At 37.6% G+C, this 24,652-nt stretch overlaps 1 protein-coding gene across 6 annotated transcripts in view; it reads right to left on the bottom strand.

The window, feature by feature from the left end:
- Nucleotides 1-24,652, bottom strand: part of LOC109076519 (collagen alpha-1(XIV) chain-like) — a 104,404-nt gene that overhangs the window by 2,957 nt on the left and 76,795 nt on the right. For 5 of the 6 annotated variants that reach the window (XM_042772193.1, XM_042772194.1, XM_042772189.1 and 2 more), the window contains 15 exons: nt 19,203-19,361; nt 18,471-18,548; nt 16,936-17,022; nt 15,496-15,549; nt 14,992-15,036; nt 14,782-14,877; nt 14,638-14,691; nt 10,477-10,530; nt 7,473-7,526; nt 7,319-7,390; nt 5,384-5,419; nt 4,123-4,189; nt 3,790-3,978; nt 1,742-1,819; nt 1,028-1,183 (listed from right to left, as the gene is read on the bottom strand). In XM_042772193.1, the coding sequence (XP_042628127.1) occupies nt 1,028-1,183; nt 1,742-1,819; nt 3,790-3,978; nt 4,123-4,189; nt 5,384-5,419; nt 7,319-7,390; nt 7,473-7,526; nt 10,477-10,530; nt 14,638-14,691; nt 14,782-14,877; nt 14,992-15,036; nt 15,496-15,549; nt 16,936-17,022; nt 18,471-18,548; nt 19,203-19,361 (1,279 nt within the window). The remainder of the gene's footprint in view (nt 1-1,027; nt 1,184-1,741; nt 1,820-3,789; nt 3,979-4,122; nt 4,190-5,383; nt 5,420-7,318; nt 7,391-7,472; nt 7,527-10,476; nt 10,531-14,637; nt 14,692-14,781; nt 14,878-14,991; nt 15,037-15,495; nt 15,550-16,935; nt 17,023-18,470; nt 18,549-19,202; nt 19,362-24,652) is intronic. The other variant, XM_042772192.1, reaches the window with a different exon arrangement.

Below are 24,652 nucleotides of genomic sequence, written 5' to 3'. Positions count from 1 at the left end.
ATTTTCTCATTTGAGATGGAGTATTATCCCAGAGAATAAGGGCTGAATAAGTTACAGAGCAATTTGCAATACTATTAAGCTGTGTTGCAAGATTTTATGCTGACTGAAAGCTTAAAGCTATAACCTTTATAGATCTTAAAAGTGTTGATGCAGTATTTCATCTATTGAGTGGAATATTACACTGTCATTTAATGGCCTTACATGGCTGAAACCCCAGAGAACATTAGCGTTATTTTTTTTTTCTTTTCACAATACAAAACTGCCATAATCTGTGAGGCGTTCAGTAGAAAGCTTTGATATGATCTGATAAATCAGCTATTTAAAGAGTGCTGTCCATTTCTGTCCAGCCTTTCTCATATCAAAAAACTGAAATAGTAAAATCTTCTAAGCACACAGTCCACTCTTAAACTTTGATAGCATTTAAAGTATACTCCATTAGAAATTTAAACGTAGAATAACAGTTTGGGAAGGGCTATAATATAATAGGGTGAAAAAAAAAATCTCTGCGTTTAAGACCACAAGCTTGTTTATAGCAATGGGTTTGCCATTCATTAGCAGTTATGGAAATCTCAGGCGAGAATGTGTGAAGCACTTCAAAAGGCTGTGGAGAATAACAGTATGGAATAGCATGTGGTATGTTCCCTCATCAGTTTGCTGTATGGTGATTATTATCAGTGAAGCCTGAAGCAGTCTTAAACCCACAGCTCAATAAGCACTCATCAGAGACGCTGTTACTAGACTAACTCCACAATTGACTTTCAGATGTTCAGTATCAGTGGTTACCTTGACAACTACATGTAGCTTTAATTGGGTTTCATTCACTAACTGGGCATACACACCTATCTGTAAATAGAACTTGAATGTTTTCATCCATCCATCCATCCATCCATCTATCTATCTATCCTACACAATTATTAGTAAATGAGACCCCGTGGATGTACCTGATAGAATAAAGTTTGAATGAAATTGAGAAACCTTGACAGATAAAGGGAGTTTGGGAGAGAGAGGAAGAGAAGGAGAGGATTACCTCCAACGTTGTATCTGAGGCAGGAGTTCTGGTCGCAGTAGCCGGGGGGTCCTGCAGGACCAGGGCTACCAGGGATACCTGGACGTCCTGAGGTGCCTTGAATTCCAGGTCTCCCTGGAGGGCCCTGACTTCCTGTCCGACCTTCTCCAGGAGGCCCTGAGTGGGACAAGACATTAGCCATTAATATATGCCTCGTGAAACCCCACTGAACTCCCCACTCATAGCCTGCCTGGATTCCTTAACCCACAAAATACAAGTTTTAGCCTTTTCCAGTGCACATCACTCGCTGTTACAGCTATGTTGCTTCAATGAATCTCATTTGTGAAGAGTATTGATCAAAGCACAATTAACAAGCGAGCCAACGCTGACATTTTTCAAAGTCTACTGACCAGCCATACTGCTGAAATCGATATGAAAACATTGCTCCCTGACCCAAATGTTGTTTCAATATCTGCTTGATATTCTAGACAGGAATCAAAAGAACCAAAAGCAGATCAAGATGTGTGCAGAGGTTATTAAAAGTTTGCAAGCTTGTGTTGTCTTTGACAGACGACATTAAATAATGGAAACTCCTGTAGTCTGTGCAATAGGAAGACATTGAGCTCTGCTTTTTCCAATTTGAATTGAAATTATTATTATTTTTTTTTACTGCTGGCTTGAGGACAAAGAAGCCATTGATTTTGACTTAAATGTAACATTTTAACAGTCTCTCACCTGGGGGCCCTGGAGGACCACGAGGACCTTGTGTCCCTATCCCTGGACTGCCCTTCTCTCCCCTTTCTCCTTGGAGACCTGGACAAAGAGAGACAGGGATCTGTTAGAACTTGCAAACCCATCTGAAGAAGCGGTGTGCTTCTCTTTCCATGTGATTTAACTTATTCCACACCTTTACGAGACCAAAAGGGAAGAAATAAAAGACCTGGATGGTGTTAATAGCACATTCTGACAGGTCTACAGTAGAAGGGAATAACTTATTTAAGTGAATGACAACTTAAATCACAATTGTTTCCTCACACAAATCTATCAGAATCTATCTACAGTATATTTTTTTCTTTAAGAAGTTAACATTGGAATTGAAAACAGTCAGTGAGTGGTCAACATGCCAACTGATCCAGTTGACCTCTACTGGTAAATGCTGTAACAACACTAAAAAGCACCTTGGAATGAATGGGAATAATAAGATTTCCTTGAACCATGGGTTATTTGTCCAAAGTGTTGTCTCTAAGGGTCTGAACACTCTGAATGTAAGCAGCTTTTTGCCCCACAGGCAGTCTGATCTTCATCACCTCTGAACAACACTGACAATCTAAAAGAGAACTTCTGACTAAGATTCCTCATTACAGGCCCCGTGTTAACATAAACCTACAAATATCTCCTCCATGTTATCCCTCATTAGCAGCTCTGACTGCATCATAAGCATGCCCTGCATGTTCCTGCTTGATATCTGTTTGAGTGTGCAGATCCCTGAGAGAAGCAGTGGTGATGGTGAAATATCTCATGCTGAAAGCTCAGTCTGTGTGACAGAGCTCTTCTAATTGAGGACAGGAGACTAAGCAGTGTGGAAACTCACTCATGATAAAGACTCTGGCTTAGATTGGCTCTTGGCAGGAAGGTCAAGCAGATCTAATGTGTACAGTTGTATTCAGGGGACAGAAAGTTCCAATAAAAATAATAATGCTTTGGGACCAACGCAAAAAAATACTCGTTACAGCCAAATGTATTAGTTATGGTTTAATTGATTTAATGTTCATCAAAAATATTTATTTTCTAAGTAAAAGAATTGTTTATACATATATATATATATATATATATATATATATATATATATATATATATATGTATGTATGTATGTATGTATGTATATAAAAGGGCTGTCAAATGATTAAATATATATATATATATATATATATATATGTGTGTATATATGTATATATGTATATATATATATATGTATATATATATATATAATTATATTTATTTTCTTTAGACATAAGCCAAAATGTTTAATGCAGGTCAGTATAATAATTTTAGGGTTTTTTACAACTTTATTTCACCATCAACAAAGGCTAAATTAGCCATAAAATATAAGCATAATTTTCACTTAAGATTAAAAAAAAGTTATTCAATCTTTAATTTACTTACTATGCATCATATTTGCATAATATTTGTTCTTAAAACAATAAAACCCTCAATAAACTGCGCTGCACATCAACACTGGTATAAAAAAGGGAAAATGTAAATAAAACAACCTCAATTCAACTATTACATACTAAAGAGACTAAAGCATTTGCAGTGCTTTGTGGCATCTTTGAAGTAGTTGTTCTTGGCTTACTAACATTAACCATAAAAAAGACTTAGTAGTTTACTTATTGTTTATGATGACGAGTGGTATTGAGGTTAGCCAGGGCTGTCAGCCAAAGATGTTAGCTAGATTTATCATGGACGGGGTCAGAGAAGTCATGCTAATGTTCGACATTATTATAGCTACAAGATCTCTGCTTAACCTTAAGCTGCAAGGGCAAAAATTCTCTTGAGGGCCATTAACTAATCATGCTCCATAATATTCATACTAGACTTAAAATAATCCAGTATATACTGTGCAGCTTGCTTATGCATCAAATACCCCACTGACATACTAATTTTGCTATTATTTGCAAGGGTTCATAAATTCACATGTATGTACTGTTGCATTATGCATACTGTATCAGCAGTACACAGTATCTAGTGATGCAGTAGGTTATTTCTCATGTTAAAATGTTTACCTCTCTCTCCTGGGCGGCCATTTTGCCCACTGGCTCCAGGGAATCCTGGTCTGCCAGGGGGACCCTGCTCTCCCTGTGGCCCCGGAGGTCCTGGCCGACCAGACTCACCCGGTGGACCTGGTACTGTTCGTACTGAAACAGACTGACTGGGAATCTGGTTCAAAATAGAGTTGTAGCGAGACAAGTGACCTGAGGTGGAAGTAGAAAAAAAGAAATTCACTTAGCGGGTCAGCATGGGTTAGACAACTTTGTGTGAGTCATGAATTTGGTAAAAGAGCGTCAAATCAAATACTTGTTCAAACAGTATATGTACACAAAATATATACAACTCACTCTGAATTAGCTGTTCACAAACTTGTCGCGCTATGGCACGGACAGCGGCCTGAGACTGCATGTCACCCTTCAGAAACAAACAACGGGATTAAGACAGGTATGTACAGTGACACAGTTTTCTGTCATTTTAAGTTAAATATTATAATCATTTTAACCCACAGGCACTGTGCTAATGTTGTACTAGGAGAGCTACAACAAAGAAACTGATCTTCGCCAGATCTTAAGAATTTGAACTTGTACAGAATGATGTATTCTGTTTCTTCTATGATGGGCACAAAAAAAAAACAGCCACAAAAACTGAGACAATCAATAAAAAGGCAAGATATTCTCGTTTCTCTCAAAGTCTGGACAGTTTCCCAAGGATGAGCTTTAGAGTGGTCCATTCGGACTCAGAAATACTGGATTTACAGTGTTTTTGATATTGAGAAACAACGCAAAAAGAATGTGTTTTTTCATTAGGTCATTCAGATACAGTAAGTGCGGTTGAACTGGTCCATTCCATTGAATATGTTAATAAAATTAGTTAATAAAACCAATCAAAAGTTTGGGATCAGTAAGACTTGTGATGTTTTTTTAAAGAAGTCTCATGCTCATCAAGGCTGCATTTATTTGATCAAAAATACAGAAATAAAAACAGTAATCTTGCAAAATGTTATTACAATATAAACTAATGGTTTCTATTTTATTATGCTTTAAAATATAATTTATTTCTATGATGCAAAGCTGAATTTCCATCAGCAATAACGCCAGTATAAAGTGTCACATGATCCTTATGTTAACACCTAAAAAGCAATCGTACAGCCTGGATTAAGACCACAAGCTGCTTTAAAGGGAGGCTAATAGCCTGTACAACGTGGGTGTTTAATTCACCCAATTTAACACTCCACACACCCTTTGTGTGGTGGCCGGTACCACAGCAGTGGAGAAATCAGAACTGAAGAATAAAAACACAAATATATGGTTGTGTGGAAGCTCTGGACCGAGTCTGACTGTGAGACTTGATAAACAACTTTAGCTATACCTGTGCCACTTTTAATGCTCCCGCAGTGACTGAATTAAAAACCCTACGCATTTAGAGAGAGTGTGAAAAAGAAAAGGAGCTATAATTCAGTGCTGCTGCTGTGACTTTTATCAAGAGGCTTGTCAGCAAGCCTCTTAATCCTGCCGCTGATAAACCGTCATTATGTGCGCCACTCGAGTGCCACATGCCACCACCCCAATCTAAACTCCATGACAGTTTAGATGCAGATTGGAGACTCACTCTCTCTCCTCGTTCACCTTTGGTGCCGGAAGGCCCCTGCAAAAGAGGAAAAGAGAGTGAAGACAAACGTTTCTGAATACACTGACTGGAGAAGTAAAAGACAAAAAAGAAACACAAAGGCATTAATGACTGTTTGGAGAGGGGGATTTGAATGTGAGAGCAGACCAAATCGATCACGGATGAAATGCATGAGCCAAATACATAAAATGGATGCATTGCTGACCTAATGTGTTGGCCGGGATTTGTGGCCAGAGCCCCATGGCTGCTAAACAATTCTGATATCATAACATCTGGGTAAAAATGAGATGTAACCTCAACTGAGACGGACTCTCTGGGAGCTCTGGGGTGCACAGGGACTCATCCTGAGGATATGTGGTTGTTGTGCCAAACTGTGTGAGAATATGATCATAGCTTATTTACAGTACTGCATGTAATTTCACACATCAGAGCAGGAGGGTATGACTCTATATCTATATTGTTGTAGAATTAACAAAGCCCTGCTCTTTCATTAACTGGCCCACAATTGGTCATAAACTTGTCATCTTACTGACAATCGCTTTTCCAGGGCTTATGAAAAGAAAGATGTACAGGTTTCAAATCTGTGTTGAGAGGTTACACAGCAATCGAGCTCTGCAGATGTTTTTGAACGACTGTGCTGAAGCATATGGTTCTACTTTACAAATCTATGAGAACAAAATGGTAATAGAGCTCCAACTTAAATATAGGCGTCACTCAGCAGGAAACTCATGGAGACTGACGTTAATTCAGAATCCCTTTTGTGCTTCTAATATACAAATGAGAAACAAACATTTCAGTCACAGGCTTTGTGCAAACAATAACTGAGGTTTCTCAGTTTGTAGCTCTCTCTCTATGACAGGTCAGACTTATATAAGGTAGATCTTTGCGGGCTAAAACTGAGCTACAGTGAGCTTGAGCACAACAGTCTTTATGATATATAGAATCTCATATTGAGCTGTCTGCTCCAGCATTCAGAAGTGATTTCAAGCCATAAATAAAGTGACTCTTCATGATAAATACTTTAGGTGGATTTCTAGCTTCTACACATGTCGACCTTCAAAGCAAAATTCTCCCTGCTGAATAGATCAGGCAAGTTAGTGCAGGTTTGGTGTTACTCTAGCTTGAGGGTGTCCAGTCCTGCTCCTGGACGGCCACTATCCTGCAGAGTTTATCTCAAACACACCTGAACCAGCCAATCTGGAAACTTCCAGGCAAGTGTGTTGGAGCAGGTTTGAGCTAAACTCAGAGAACATTGGTCCTTCAGGATCAGGATTGGACACCTCTGGTCTAGCTGGAGGACCATTATAATCATTCTGTTTACCAGCAAAACCTGGTTGGCCACTGAAGATGGTCTTTCTGGCAAATATGTTTGACTAAGGAGAAGCTCGACAGTAAGGATTTTTTTTTTCTGCTGGACCTGCAGCAATGGTGAAAGTAAATCAGCCTAAAACCCTGGATTCTGCCCTGAACCAGCAGGCCATCCTTATTGTTGAGCCCTGCCAAGGTAGGCTTGTTGGTTTATCTAGTTGAGGAGTCTAATGGGAACACTACCACCAAAATATGCTGGTCTTATCAAGTATATTTATCAAGTATATTCTATCTATCAGTTGAGGAGGGAACCAAAGAACCAATTTGCTTCATGACTTCAAAGTATTTTTTAATTCTGGGTCTGGTTCTGGGTGGTCTGTAACTTCAGTGAGAATAATGCTGGAGTCTGACATTAAAGAGAATGACTCAGCAGTAGGACAATCTGCCAGAATGAGAACAAGAACGCCACAAAACCAACTGAGCCGAACACTTTACCTCTCGCTTAAATAGAGGAGCACAGACTTAAATATCAGTAAACTAATGTCATGATCAGCAATCTACAAACTTTTGAGTTTAGTTTGTTTAACATGGCTGTAATGCAGTACTCACAGGTAGCCCCTGATCACCATTTTGCCCTGGCAATCCATTTGGACCTGGAGCCCCAGGAGCTCCAGGGCTTCCCTAAAATGAGATATTGAGAGGATAAAAGGTTCATGACCAAGTCTCAGAAAGACTCAAAGAGTGATTTTATCGTATTACATACCATTGGTCCTGGAGGGCCCTGTCGTCCCTGGGGTCCATCATTACCCGGTAGGCCCTGAAACAAAATGATTTTTGATAATCACATTGCTTTGTTTTAGCACATTGTATGAAATCATAAAATGCAAAAGTCCCAATTCTCATAAGGGAATATAAGAAACAGTAAGCAGAAATGAAGATAACTCATTATGACTCCATCAGTGCTTCCTGTACAGCTTTTCTTCAGCAAAATAAAGCATTGCCAGAGTTGTGAATGTGAGTTTGTATTGTGTGAGTCTAGTCTGATTCACAAACAAATGACTCAAATGACTGAATCACCCCAAAAGACAAACTCACAATTTACCAGTTTGAATCAGCTTGATGAAACTCACTGAATCTATCAGTGACTCACTAAATGAACAGCATGTGTTTAACTCTGGCTGACCTCTGTACACTGGCAGCATGAACCTCTCTTGGAACAGTTCAACAGCCAACGATTCCAATGCAAAAGAACAGATCCACAAACGCTAACAGCGAAGTAACAGAACAGGTGGTCATGTGTTCTAACTCTACTGCCATGTGGTAGAACGAACTCCTCTTGAACATTCATTCCACTACTGTTTTATTGTTGAATGCTGGGATGCACCTAAAGTACCTTAGTAGGGGATAGAGACTCAACAACAACTTACTGTCAGATCTGTCTGCACAAATTATATAATACGGTTCTGGCTGCTTCGTTTTAGCCAGTGATCCAACTCTGTGTTCTTCCACTGAACATGCCTCATTGCCCTAAATATCAGGCTCTTTTGGGAAACCAGCCAGTGGAGGGAAGGGAAAACGATGTAACATTTAAAACGCCTCAAGTGTAACATACATTTGGAGTACCACACTTCAAGAGCATAAAGCCTCAGAATAGTTCTAGTGTATGCAATCCCATATGAGTGCTCGAGGTCACAAAAGTTTTTCTCTCTCGCTATGTGTGTGTTGTCCTCAAGAAGGAGTCATGGTGGAAACACGCTATAAACACCTCTTTGCTTTGTCCAATCCAGCCCCACTTTGAACCTGGTGTCAATCTAGAAATGTCGCCTCTTTGTGCTCGCCATGCTTTGTTCAATTGTTCCAGTGTCTCCATGAAGTCTATTTGTATGTGAAAATCACAGAAGTATTAAAATACTTTCTTTAGCACTTTATTGTGTGCCACTTACAGATAAAACAACCCATTAGTTAACCTTTACAAATGGTATGTTTATAGATTATCATAAGTTCAAAGCCAAACATCTGCTTTCTTTGTTAAACTGTCATAGTGAGTTACTGTGTATGAAACCACAGCAGATTTATCCCACAACCTGCTTTAAATCAGCTCAGCAAGCAGCAGTGTGGTCTGAACACCATCATTTGTGCTCCTTGTTTTTCTTTTCTGATGCAAACTGACAGATTTATTCAAACATTTCCACTCGGGCTGCTCATTACTAAACAGAGATGGTGAACTTACACTCTCTCACTAAGACATTAACATTTAATTACACCACACAGCTTTGGGAATGGTAATCGAATAACCACCTCATGCATATTTTTCATTACAGTTCACAGAATATGTGGAGTGTGCCTTTTCTTCTCAGTCTTCAGTGGCATTTAATCTATATAGGCTCTATGTACATATGTGAGATTCCTCTCTTGTAGGAATGACAATATTAAACGCCTCTGTATCTGTGACAACACACGCAGCAAAAAAACACATAGACTAGGAGGCAGTTATATTTCATGTGTTACATGTGAGCTGATACCAAAATAATTTTAAGGATCTGTGAATCACTTGTGTGATTCTGAAATGTCAAGTATGGCTTTGTTCACAAGTTGCTTAATTTGGTTTGGAGACGAGGAACAAAATCAATAACAAAAACAAACACGTTGAGCGCTTATTATGACAGTCTAGCGGGATAGATCTGATTAGTTCAGGTTGTGGTGTTATTGACTAGCAGTCCTGTAAATTGAATCTGTGAGTCAGGGCCTCCTTCGGGGTAATCAGTTCTGTTCAGACACAGAAGAACACATAAGCTTCATTTGATGAGCCGCCCATGTGTAATCATTCTTACACGGCATGACTGATGCGTTTACTTAATAATATCACTCGGGTCGTCAAAGTTAACTCATGCATTAAAGCATTAATCATGAATTAATTATTCAAAAAAAACAATTCTCTATACAAATGCACAAATAACACAAATTAAGAATTTATGCCCCCTAACCCATATGTAAATTCTATAGAAAGTAAGTTTCCTTACAATGGAAGTTTGAAGTACCACTTAAAATGCAATTTGTATTTTTGCCAATTCTGCAGGGGATCGTCCCACCTCCCTTGGAAAGCAACACAGGGAGGCAGCACAGAATGAGTGAGGAGCTGTTCATGCAGGATGGAGTGCCAAAAACTGAAAAATACACGAGGGTCTCCATATGCTTTTTAACAGATGCTAAAAACAGTGAGATGTGACTGAATGTCAGTATGACTGTTTATTAAAAAATAACTAAAATAAATCACAAACAATTATCTTAATTAACTGAATGCTTTAAAATGTAAACTACAAAAAAAGACTATCAACTAATAAATAAATACAAAAATTACACTGAAAACAAAAATAGCATAATTTAAACTGTAAAAGATTGTCAAAATCTTACTGTAAAAACCTGTTAATTTGTTACTGATGAGTAACAGTTTTTGGAAGCAAAAAAGAACAAGTCATCTTATAATTTATAGTGAAAAATTGACATTCCCAGAATTCTGTGTGATAACTCACATTTGATATGTTGTGAAATTAATGTTTATTGCATTTTTAGTTTTAGCATCTAGTGTTAATTTTAGTGTTGATGGTCGTGATGGTGTTTTGCATTAATTCTATAAAACCATTTTCAAAACTGATTTACAACCCTGAATATTACATAATAAGTAATTTGTAATGGTAACTTCCTCAGCTTATCTGATTTATTCACATCATAACAAAATAACAATACAGTTTGAATTGAAAAATGCTTACTCTCTGTCCTGGAGGTCCATCTCGGCCTGGTCCTCCACTGGCACCTGGTACACCCTGAAAGTAAATAAACAAGACAACTTGTTTATTTCAATGATAGACATAGCTGTTCACAAAATGTGTGGCCTTTGCTGAATAATAAATGTTCGGCTCTATTGTTTCACGTTGTCGTCTGCATACACAGAACGTCTCCAATTCTCACCGGCTATGATATTGACATTATCTAAGTGCTCAATCTCAAGGTTAAGGAGGTAATCGAAAGTGAGGACGGTTTGTGTGGTCTGAGTCATTGTGATTTGAGAAGCTGCTCTGCTATGATATCTTACATAAAAGAACATAAACTGTAGGCTAGTTCTTCAAGATTTGTGCTGGCAACCGAACAACTGTGGGCTCTCTTGTAGAACAGTGTTTTTGTCCCCGGAATGAAAATTATTTCCAGTTCATTGACTTAAATTGTATGGAACCCATTGACTTTCATTGTATAGGGGAGGAAAAAACTGTTGAAAAATCTTTTGTGTTCCACAAAAAATAAAGTCATTCATGACATAATGGTGAGTAGAATTGCATTTTTGGGTGAACCATCCTTTAATTACTTTTAATAAACATCCTTTAACATCAGGACTAATGTCTACCACCAATGTCACTGCCTCCAACTCAGCGATTAGCATTTTTCACTTCTAATTTACATAAAGTTGAGCATTTCTCCGCTTTTTATGGCTGTCACTTACATCGCTCTTATAACAATCCCACAATCCCCTGCACAAGCCTGCTGCTCAGCTCCTATAGAGCATGAACTGAAAATGCCGGCTCATCTCCAGGTGGACACATACATATACATTAATTTAGATGAAATCACCTTCCTCTTCATAATGATACGATATTTCATAGCTTCAGCTACGGTTTTAGGAATCAAAAAGTTCAATTCAACAATTCAACATCACCCCATATATCAGCACCACACACACACTAAAATGGGCTTAGTTTCATCACGAGTGGACTCGTAATTCTGAAACTGTGTGTGAGGGCACACTTAACAGTATTATATACAGGGCTCTCGGCGCCAGCGGCAGAGACAGACCGAGAAAGAGATGCGGCACATGATATGGAGGACTGGCAACCAGCAGCCAATGATTATAATTCACAGGCTGACAGGATAGATTAGCCCTGAGTGAGAACTACGGGTGTCTCTGCAGCAGTACGGCAAAGAGTACTTCCTCCTTACTGCCAACATTACTCTGAAAGAACTCAATACCTGCTGCTAAAAGAAGCGAGTGTGCAGATGGCCCCTATGCTTAAAGGAGGATATCCATCTCAAGCCAAGACGTCTATACTGGAAGACTGAGGAACGCATGTCTGTGTGTGTGTGTACTTTGACCACTGGAAAAGCCAGGATGTTCTTTTCGTCACCCTGGAGAACTCTAGGGGATTTTTCCTGAGTGGTTGTCATTGGCTTCACATCAAACAGCTATTCCTCAACAAATGGAACTGTCACTGTGAATGTTTTAGAAGCCTTTTGGTGACACTTTCAGCAGAAATCTAAAAAGATTCGCAGAAAAGGCAGAATTTTAACAAGCTTGTGAAAGAGGCTTTAGAAGCATAAAAGTCTAAAACATCAGCTTGAGGCAAAACTATAAATTCCATCCTGCCTGCTTAGAAGTGTCTTTTGAGTTTAGACAATTAGATTCTCCCTCAAATACGATCTTCAAATGACAATTTTCATGTCAAAATGCTTTATCATCATTAGGCAGTGGCGTGTGGTGGACTGAAATAAGTAGGAAGAGTTGCTTGTCTGGGTTTGGTTTCCCAATGCACACTACCTTTCAAATGTTTTCGGGTTGGTAAGTTTTTTTTTTTTTGCTTTTCAGCAGTGATGGCTTTTCTGAAGTCTCTCATGTTTACCAAGACTATGTTCAATTTAGAATCGTTCTAATATGCTGAATTGGTGCTCAAGAAACATTCGTTTTATTATCAATGTTGAAGTGATTCTACTTAATATTTCTGTAAAAACCATGATTTCTGTTTTAAGATTATTTGATGAATGGAAAGTTTAGCAAAAGAACAGCATTTATTTGAAGTATAAATCTTTCGTAACATTCCACTCTCACCTAGCCTCATTTACACATGCAACTGTATCACATAAAACATTTTAGAAGCCTCTGCACATTCCTTAATTTACATTTACGACTTGCTTCTTGTGTGCCACCAAACCCTCTGTTGCATTCAGGCAAAACCTACTCTTCCTTTCTCCCCCCACCTTACCTTACCTGTTGTCTCATGCTCTCTTCCATCTCCCACCCAGTTCTCATCACTGAATGTGAATAGTGCTTCATACACTTAATGCTCCAATTTAACTTCTGGTCTATACAATATCTTGTCCTCTCTCCTCTAGGCAAGCAAGTGCTACTCCCTCCAACCCCTGGTTATCCAATGTGCTTTGTGAACACTGGTCCAAACTCAGGGATGCAAATAGAAAATGGTGCAAATAAAAAGATCCAGCTGACCTGAGTATGTATCAGTCTCTGCTTTCATATTTTCGGTCAAGGACCACTCTGCCAGAACTTCATATTTTCACAACAAGATCAACAACCACACGCAAACTTCATAATATTCAAACTTCAAAACTATCTCCTCTGTCACCCTCCACCACCTCTTTAACAGCTGATGGTTTTTGCCAATTTCTTCAAACACAAAACTACAACCATCAGCAGTCAGTTTTTAGCTCCACATATACAGGAACTCAGACCAACAACATCTACAACCAGCGGTCTCCTCTCACATTGGCAGCAGTTTCTGAACTTCTCCTCTCCATCCTACAGCATGCCCTCTAGATCCCACCCCCTCACACCTTCTACAAGCTATTTCTCCTACACTTCTACCAGCACTCACACATATCAACACATCTCTTCTCACAGGCATTTTCTCCACCACATTCAAGCACGCTCGGGTAACCCCACTGCTTAAAAACCTACACGAAACATTTCATTTGTTGAAAGTTACAGACCTGTCTCTCTCCTCCCATTCATAGCGAAAACACATAAACAAATTGTTTTCAACCAGGTATCATCTTTCCTTCTGCAGAATAACTAGCTGGACAAGAACCAATCAGGTTTCAAAAGTGGTCATTTGACTGAGACTGCATTACTGCTGGTCACTGAAGCTCGGCAGATTGTGAAAGTTTTCATTCCGCTGGATCTATCTGCTGCTTTTGACACCATCAATCATCAGATCCTTCTGTCCACCCTCTCATTGCTGGACATCACAAAAATTCCACTTCTCTGGTTTGAATACTATTCCTCAGAGGTAGATCTTTCAGGGTTGCCTGGAGGGGGGTTCCTCAGGGTCGTTCCTCAAGGATCAGTTCTTGGACCTCTCCATTTCTTCATATAAACAACAGCACACTTGCCATTTCTAGGCTGGACTATTGCAGTGCTCTTCTGGCTGGACTTCCATCATGTGTAATCAAGCCTCTACAAATGATTCAGAATGCAGTGGCACAACTAGTCTTCAACGAGCCTAAGAGAGCCCATGTTATACACCCTCTTACTTCTACTTGTGTTTACAAGTCTACATTCCCTCCAGAAGCATGAGGTTGGTAAGTGAGTGATGCCTTGTGGTAACAGTACAGAACAAAATCACTTTGTAGAACATTTTCATTCACTGTTGCTTGCTGGTGAAATAATATTCCCACCTCCATCCATGTTTGGCCATTCGAAAGTGTGCAATCCCTCACTCTCATGAAAGCTTGTGAAATTGCTTTAGAATGCCCTCGCTTTTGTTTTTCGACTTTTGCTTTCAAATTCGGGAAGGGGGGCGGCAGGGATAGTAACTCATTGGGGGTGGGGGGGGGTTTTAGTGGCCCAACAATGCCCCCTTGACACCAGCCCTGTAACCAGTAATTCCCAAAGGGACTGGTTGATTCTATTAGGTTGCCAAATGAGGAATGTTATCCATGTATGTATTAATATATTCATATTAAACTATTTTCTTAAATTCAGGATAAACTGCACATACAGATTTTCATAAGCTACACACAGACACTCACAGGACAGTGATAATTCTAACTCTCTGACGGAGGGGATGAGGTTAGCTAATGAGAGACTGTGTGGGTGTTATGAAGCTGTTGTGAGTGCTGATGAGACAAGCAGGTGATATATTTCCCCGTACCTGAGGACCTGGCAGACCAATTTCACCCTTCTCTCCTTTCTCTCCTGGAGCCCCCTGAGGAGAGAGGAATTGGAAAAAGAAAAAGGTGAAATTAATAAAAAGAATGAAACAAACTATGCATAACAATCCCAGTATTCAGCTTACCGGTGACCCCTGAATGGACAGTCCATTTGGCCCCTGAGGACCCGGTGGCCCCTGCGGTCCTGGAGGTCCAATCTCACCAGATGGCCCTTGAGGCCCTTGAACATAAAGTTAGGACATTATCTTAATAAATGTAACCCCATTATAAAATCATCATGGTTTCATTGCCGGGTTTAATTTCCTCAATATAATTACATAACATTTTAGGCCTACCACCAGCCGGGCTGCTGAAACAAAGTGTGAATGCCCAGCAGTCTCCTTCTCCATCAGGAATGCAATAATCAAGGAAGCAAAAGACACTCGTCACAGTCTAGCTTGTGACAAACCTCTTAGTGGCGGTCATTTGGACCAAGTTTACATAAAACTTTGGAGCATGAAATGAAATTATGTCTGCCCCAGCATGGCTTTATTTGGACTGGAGCATGATGTATTCTGTACATGGACACACACACATCTGGAGGGACTTTACTCTACAGGAAACTACAGTTGGACAGAGAGACACATGAAAAAAAACAAAGCGAGCTCTCAGAAAAACCAGAGCGAGAGGGTGAGATTTACTCACTCGAACCCTCCAAAAACAACATGAAGGCTCATGCATTGTGTGTATTTATAGATTCCCTAATTTTAAGCTCTTGTCCAGTGACTATACTTTTGGGAAAACATGACAACTCTGGGTGGCCCTGCAAATGCGATACATAAAGCATATGTGTACTTTACCGTCAAGCCTGGCTCCCCCCGATCTCCTCTTGAACCTCTGATACCAGGACCGCCCTGAGAGTCAGACATACACAATTAGATAAACACAAATTGAAAGACTCAGGATAAGCAAATAAGTTTTCCTAGTGACCAGAGCTGGAGCATGTGTCAAGAAAGCAATTTTAAACTCTGTCGCTAACTCTGTTCCAAAGCATACTGAGTTGATTCAGAATTCAGATTTGGAAAACTCTACATAGCTACACCACAGATGAGACTCAACTAGCAACTGATTTCAACAGAGTTTGACATTTGTATGTTGCTGAGGTAACAGCACAATAAACTCTAATACAGGGGTGCACCATTCTGTTCCTGGAGATCTACCGTCCTGCAAACTTCAGCTCCAACCCTGATCAAACACAAGTAAACAGCTAATTAAGATCTTCAGGGGCACTTGATATTTACAGACAGGTGTGTTGAATCAAGGTTGGGTCTGAGCTCTGCAGGTAGGTAGATCTCCAGGAACAAGATTGTGCACCCCTGCTCTAATACAATGGTTTTTAACCAGGGGGACGGGGCCCAGTAGGGCGCTTTCAGCAAACTTCCAAGGAAGCCTCAGGATGACTTAAAAAATTAGATGAATAGGATAAAACAAGCTCTAAAATGAGCATAAATATTCATCTGAAAGATGCACATGATGACGCAACAGGACAATTTCGATTCATTTGAGCAGCCGGTGTAATCATAGGAAAGACTTAAGAACACATGACAGTAATATTAATATCAAGATGCAGCAATAATATATACAAAACTGAAATGCAATCGCTTTCCTTGCAACCACTTCTTGGTCCTGGAAATGGGTTTGTATGGATGGAGGAATCTATAAATGCAGACAGGACAGGAGTGGACTAATCGGTTTTGATAAATCGATCTCCTCGTAATGACTTTCTCGAAAGAGCTGCTGTTTATATACCATGGCCTTTACGAGGCCTCAGAAATACATTTTCCCTCAGGGTGCATACGATGCTGCCTTCCAAATGAGCTCATTTATTTGTTCCTGCCATATTGAGTTCTACCTGCAGCATGGGCTGAATTGAGCAATCTAATGCTAGGTCTTTTTCTCAATCTCTTAAGCAGTATCTCTGTTTCATTTTATATCTTTAATATCTTCATGCTCCTTCTTAACACGTTCTCTGTTTTTTTTTCTTTCTCTAAAGACAGGTAGTATGGTTAAGACTTGAAAAGATGCTGGTTTCACAAAGATCCATTACCATTCTGCCTTTTGAGAAAGACACCCAAACCTGGGATATTCCTGGAGACTAATCATGGTCATGTGGTCATATGACATTCACAAATCCCAGCAGCCTTTGCTGCACTGCACTATATATACAGATTTTACTATATATACGCTTTATGTGATGTCTAAGGTTGGGTGTTAGTAAGAAGTGAAACCAGTGGTTTTACCGGGGGTCCAGAGGGTCCAGGTGGTCCTTTGCTATCCTGAGCACAGGTGCAGGCATGGGGCATGGCAGGACAGTCCTTTTCTACTCTCTGAGGAAGGCACAAACAAAACAACATGTCATACACCATTTCAAACGGCGGACTATTTCCTCTCTAGGGATCTAACAAGTCAACCAAGGGTGTCTGTGCAATTCCCTCAAGTCATTAATTCGCAAGTGGACAAACACAGCAAGCGATCTGGAGATATTGTTCTTCCTATCCATGGAGGAACAAAGTCTATTTGTCTGCTACAAGACTACATAATTGAATTAGAGTGGTTATGGATCTTTAAAGTTAGGGATGATTGCCAGAATGGCCAGTTGGAGATCACTTAGAGAACTTTTTTTTTCAGCATTATATACAGTACAGTAAGTAGCCAAAATGATACAGTAAGAGAACAAAGATTAATATCGCTAAGGCATCCAATGTACTGTATGACCATACCAACAGGCCATAAAACCATCCATCACAGCAGAGAACCTTAATAATCAGTGATAGCCAATTACAAGGTTTCTTATGGCCATTTTGTTAGCTTTATGTTTTACATGAGTGATTTTTTAGACTTAGCGTTTCAATTTTATTTACATTATTGCCCCTTTTTCTATTTTTTTTTTCTTTTTTTGCATAAACAATGAATGTTATTTAACTGTTATATGGAGTCTTTACTCATTTCCAAGTCACTGAAATGCTAAGAATAAACACCCGCTGCACAATGAGCTGCTAATTTGACATTTTGGCAGTGTTTTTTTTTCCATTACACAGTCATTTGTAGGGACAGCCAGAAGTTGTAACATTTAATTTGATAACTTTATCTTTACATATGCCACACTAATATTTTTGGTAGTTCAAGTTGTAAAATATAAAGGCATCCTCTAATGATGAAAACAATTTCACATTATTATTTATAGTGAATTTCATGCAACCAAAGCTGCTAGTTTTTTTGTTTTGTTTTGTCTTGTTTTTTAATTTAGCTGGATATTTTTTACAGTGCACTATTAGTCTAGAGATTTTGATGCAAAGGATAAATCAGTGGATCAGCGCTGCTGGCCTAGAGGTTCAAATCCACCCTCACATAACTCTTTATTTTAATAAACCAAATTTGTAGCATGCCAGTGGATGTATTTCAGAAGCAGGAACACGTTTGTTTGTTGTACCTTTATTAGATACATTCCTGCTGCAAGCTATTTCATAAAGTTATTTCATTTTAGCCATGACAAAAAGTGGTGGAAAGACGCCCAGGGCGATGATGGTCTCCAGATAAGGTTGCAGTAGTTAAAAAGGTTAAATGCTTGTTACACTAATTAGTACATCAATAATCAATTCTAAAGTAATTATGAACACTAAGTGTGCTGATTGGTCTTTGAGTTTTACATCACATTAGTTAAGTTATTTAGGGGTTAAATGTCTGATATTTCACCAGTAACAGAACTGCAGTATTAATGTAAGCTGATTAGATTATGGCTTATACAAAAAATGCTAATATATTGTATATAACTTACCAAGCCTGGAAGCTCACAGCACTTATCCCGACTGGCCCATGATGTACTGCAGACTATGTCAAACATCTGGAGCTGAAACTGTGGACAGGATCATAAAAACAAACACAAACAGAGAAAAAATACAAAGCTGTTGAATAGTAATCACTTATTTAACAACAAATGCATTACAAATCTTATCAACACAATCATTTTATGAAGTCTAAACAAATTACAGGGGATCATTGTTGAGGATGAACAAAATCTAAATAAGCAGAAACTTTATGCATTTATTAGCAGTCATGCTTGAGATGCGTCTGATTATTTGTTTGGGCTGAATGACTGTTTCTAATGGTTTTTAAACTCTTGCACCATACAAACTCACATTACAAACCCCACCAGCATAATTACAAAGACAATTAGTCTCATCAGTTGTGCCGGCAGCCTCTGAGAAGAATAAAATCAGACGCACTCCTACACAATTAGACATAATGATCCACACATTCTGATGGAAAAACCACAAGGCATAAAGTATGTATTTACCATCTTGAACTGAATGCCTATGCTTTGAATTACACAAAATCATTATAAGAGTGAATCTGAGACTTTCATTTCAAGGGTGAATCCTGGACTTGTATACTGAGTTCTTTGTGTCTGTATGAGACAAAAGCTGGTCCTGTTATGGGCTCAAATGATTCTTTCAGGCCTGGGTAAGTCTTTTCTTTTAGGATTGAGGCTGAATGACTGTGGTCTTACCGGCGCTGAGTTATCTCTCCTTCCACGTGAGCGGACCATGCGTCCCAGAACCTCCACTCCATCAATGGTGATGTTCCCTGCAGCATTGATGGATTTCTCTCCCACCGTTTTGCAGTCGATCACCATTTTAGCAGCGGTTTTGCTGATGGCCACATGAAGCTGGTGAGATAGTATTGTGTCATCAGATCTGACAATAAACCGGCCAACCAATCGACCACCATACGAGTAAGATGCAAAAGTAATTTTTACATTTTATGAATTAAATGATCAGGAATTAAGAATTGGGCAACTTTTCTGTGTTTATACATTTGAGACACTTAATTTTAGTTTTACATAGTTGTTTTTTTTAGGTATTTGAGGTATACTGATTTCAATCAGCATTGTTATGAATTTTATCATATATTTGAATTAAATGAACAGAAATTATTCAAAGATTTAAAATGTAATGCAAATTATAAAAAAAGTGATGACAAAGTAAAAAAAAAAACTATAAAACCTTGATGTATCAAATATGATAGTAACACAATTTGTAAAAAAAATGTCAGTTTTGTCTAAAAGTATGATAGTACAATAGATTCATTTCAAAAGATGCTTTCATAACACTTTACAATAAGGTTCCATTTGTTAACTATATTTAATGCAACATTTAACATTAACAATGAGCAATACATTTGTTACAGTATTTATTCATCTTTGTCAACGTTAGTTATTTAACTGTTCAACTTTAAGAATCAACATTAAGATTAATAAATGCTTTAGTATTTTTCTATGTTAACTAATGTAGTTAACTAATGTCAACAAATGGAACCTTATTGTAAGTGTTACCATGCTTTTCTAAGTTCTCAAATTCAATCTGAGACTTCGAGTCTTACAGAAATTGAAGTTCACTAATGCACACCAATGAAAACCAAATCAAGCTTGCCGTGTTCTTTCTCTGCTCATTTATTGTCAATCACTGCAGTCAGTCAGATAAGAGAACTGTAATTGTCCATAACAACCACCAAAACTAAAACATAACAAGCTCATATGGAGTTAGCAAATGTTCATATTTGTATGTCAGAGTCGATTTCAGTATTGGACAGCACACATCGCCTGGTAATGGATTTGGGGTCTAAAACTCAATTTTCTTCAGTTCACTGGATGAATTGTAAGTGCGAGTGCGCTGTCAAGCAAGCGGGCTGATAGCAGACTCAGACCAAGCTCATTATTGTAAAATCTCACATTAACGTCAATTATAAAGCATTATGAAGGGAGGCTGTTTAATGCTCAGAAATTAAACTTCTCAGGGTAGAAAAACAGGCTGAGACAGATGCAATTTAGTTAAGTCTGTGAGGTGGTATGCTTGTGTTTTGGTAAATAAGCATTTTCAAATTGGATATCACCTTCCATTTTCTGAGCGGCAGGTGTTTCTGCAGTGAAAGGCAATTAGATTGTGCAGCTGCAGCAGTGACATGCCGTTTAGGCAGGGACGGGTCCATGTGCTGCAAGTGTTTATCCTGACAGTATTTATGAGTGTGTCTGAACTGGTCTGGTGGTGGTAATGATGATCTGCTAAGGAGGAGTGGCAAATGAGAATGAGAGGTCAGCATCGCTGCTGTTTTAGCTCAGCCGCTGATGGTCACATCTGCCTCCTGATCACTTTCAGGATAATTCTGTTTCCAACATGATGAACTGGCTCATTTCACACAGCAGGCTGTCCCCCCTTAAAAATGCATTGATTGTTTGTTAATCTGTATTTTGTCTTGTTTTCCCTTGTTTTCCTTTAAAAAAAAAAAAAAAAACATAGTATGGTTTATACTGTGTGTGTGTATGTGTGTGTGTGTGTGTGTTATTTAATAATACTTTTTAATAATATTTAATAATTCAATAATACTATAATAATTTGATAATACATTTAGGCAATACAAGACAAATACAAAACTGCTTAAGAAAACTTTTTTGTCTTTCCTCAACTTTGTATCATTGGGATATTTCGATAGATAGATAGATAGATAGATATATATATATATATATATATATATATATATATATAGATAGATAGATAGATAGATAGATAGATAGATAGATAGATAGATTATTATTATTACTATTATTTTGATAAAGCTTTTTGATTGTTTTTTTTTTTTTTTTTTTTTGTTTGTTTGTTTTGTTATTTGTTTTTTCAATGAAAGTTGATGGTAATATCTTGACATTATTACTTATTACTTACCATAAAGTATAATTTGACTTTACAAACTTGAATTGGATTTAAGGATAATAATAGTATAGTAAGATAATAGTAATAGTATGATAATAACAGTTAGTAAAATAATAAGATAATAAAAGACAATTCTTTTATTAAAATAATTCTAATATGGTTCAATATCATATCAAAACAATTTATCATATTATAGTAAAATACATTGTAATATTTTTTTCCCACTAATAATCATTCACACAAATATTAAATAATCTAATACCAATGATATTTTTAAATGAACCAAATGGGGAGGGATAGATGAATAAATGACTCTACAAAGCTAGTATGTGACAAAAGAACATTATGAATGAGATTACACATTATTTATCACACGTATCTTTATATTTCTTCATGACTTATGCTGTATAAGAACAAGTGTTGTAACAGTAGCAATGTCTCACTCAGTTTCAAACTGCTTATGTCAGCACTTCCTCCAAATGTGTTCTACACAGTTCCCACCTTGATTCTAAATGCACAGGAGCAGCAGGAAACTACAGAACAGTACCAAATAACATCCATAAGATGAGCCACTAAAATATCTGAAGCGTAGCAATATCCACATGATTTTCTCTCATGACCCTTGCAAAATTACAACTCTTGAGCACTGGTTTTAGAAAGTGTGGAATAGTCATGGTTGAGAGGAATGGGGTGTTTTTAATAGAGGGCCGACGAGAGTCCTAGACCCTCTGCTTACATCATCAGGATCTCTTCCAAGTTTTGTTTAAAAGCTGTCATAACAACTCAAGCCAACTGTGTGTTACTTGGGGTCAGTGGTATTAAGGACAGCGACTGCCGTGCAAAAAGGGTTTACATTGTGGAAATCAGATTCAGCTGTGGCCAAATAAACTCTCAGCTTTAGCCACGAGCCCTGAATACGAAGCTCATTAGCGACTCTAAAAAGAAACAGTGCCAACTCGATGCTGTAGCGTCGCTCTATAAAGCAGATTTTATTAGTTGTGCACTGAACGCTCACTAAAATGCAAATAGAGATAATTTAATGTAGCATGTCTTCGGCTGATGATACATGGGGCAACTTTTTGTTGAGCAATGTTGCTTGTGCACTTTTCCATTGAGAATGGGTAGCAAATTTCTATCTGGTTACTTTAGATCGGTCATGGGCCCTGTGTCTCACCTGGCCAACATTGCTCTAAAAGTTGCCCAGTGTACCATCAGCCTTAGTTTGTGTTTGTCGCTCTGTTAAGCACTCTCTGTGTTTAATTTTCATATTACATATGTGGGTCATTCTCAAACAGTGCAGATTTTCTGATTCACAGATTTTGAAATGTTGAATTTAATTCAGTTTTCTCCCATAAAAGTGGTGTTTAATGTTTATTTGGACATTATTAAAAATGATAATTTGATATTTGTTCAATATTTTTTATTATCTTGTTTTATTTCACAAATGAAAAAGAGTGTTTTCATTAAAAAAGATAAATGTTTTAATAAAAATAAAAAAAATCACACACTAATTAATCAAAAATAAATAATTAAATTACAACATTAAGCCCCTTTTGTACTGGAAATCTTTCAAATGAACATTTACCAATTTAACAGCATCTTTAAATTAAACAATATTTTTAAATGTATTTTTACATGAAAATATAAAATTACAAGTAACATTTTTGAAAATTTAAAAAAGTAATTAAAATTAATAATGTAATTAATAAAGTTAATTACTGTAATTAATAAAATACATTTAAAAGTTTTAATTCAGTAATTTAGTTAAATTACAAATTAACCAAATATGAACAATTATTAATAACTTCTTCAGTGTAGAGGGAAAATTCACCATATGCACATATTATAACTTAAATTGAACCTGAAAGTAATTTTCTAGAATGTTTTTGTATTATCAAAATATAATGTCACAAAAAGTGGTACAGCAGATGAAAAGTTTTCAGGAACTTGACAGATTCAAGTAAATTTTATATTAATAATATAGAGTTTCTTGGCTATTCGACTATTTTTTATGACTCAAAAATGTCAAGAGACACGTCTGTCATCATAATCTGAGAATGACCCATTTACAGCTGTATAAAAGTTGTCTTCAGAAAACTACTGAACGAGCAATATTCTTCAATGAAAGTGTCTAAATCCTGCTGATTCCCCACCATTTAGATGAGACAGGCAGAGATTTATTTATTAATTCAGAATGCGGAGTGGAGACAGTGCAGAAGTAATCTGTATTACTCACAGACTCTAATCTTGACGAGTTCTGCCAAGAGGGATTACCCTACAAACACATCATAAGTGATGGCAGGAGAATACTCGCTCATAAACACACACGCCACTGCATCAAAAGCTGCGGACGGCTTGTCAGGCACTCAAAGGAAGAACACACTTGGCAGGAAAAGGGAATTATAACCAGACAACACACAGAGCCTTGGAATACATCAGACGGCTTCTCAAAACTACTGGAGGGCGGAAGAGTGATAGAGAGCTCTTCACCAGCACGGATGTGAAGAAAGAATACATAAAATGAACAGGACAGGGCTATCATAAACCATTTTCATAACATCAGAACTCTATAGTGCATGTCCTGGGTGAAATAATCATTGAAATTCCCGGTGTACACTATAGAAACATGAATGACAGCATCACTTCCTGTTTGTGCAACTTTTTGTAGTATAAAATTTAGTGCATTTAAAACTGGTATATATTAATATGCAAACACATTGTACATTTTTTTTTTAGTTTTTATTTCATTTTAATTAAATATAATACTGCATTTTAATGCAGATTATCTTTTCCCCCAAAAAGACGTGTGAGATCAAATTATAAAAACAATAAAATGTAGAGATGAAAGCTAAAGGTCACTAGAGTTTTGTTGTTATAGTGACTAACCGATTTGCTGTTTAAACATTGTGAATCTACTGTAAATCCCATGAACTTTAATTTCATATGACATAAAAAAAAAAATTCTCTTGCATCCAAACTGGTACGTAAGCAGATGAGAATGAAGCAAAACAGACAGCTAAAATATACTAAAAAAAACTTCAGCGATATTCGGTTCTGACAGTCAAGGCACAACTATAAAGAAAATGAGGTAACTTTATAAATGAAAATTAGTGTATTCAGCTGTATTTGGTCATTTGGTGCATGAATGGTCATAGCATGAATTAACATAAACTTTGGTTACGGTAATTCAAGCATTTACAAAGTCCAGCTTAAATCATGAATTTCCTGACAAGAAAAATAAAACCTCAACCAT

Source organism: Cyprinus carpio, chromosome A16, assembly GCF_018340385.1.
Source record: "Cyprinus carpio isolate SPL01 chromosome A16, ASM1834038v1, whole genome shotgun sequence".
NCBI lineage: Eukaryota > Metazoa > Chordata > Actinopteri > Cypriniformes > Cyprinidae > Cyprinus > Cyprinus carpio.
The sequence above is the reverse complement of the archived record's forward strand: the minus strand, read 5'-3'. Positions and strand labels throughout refer to the sequence as shown.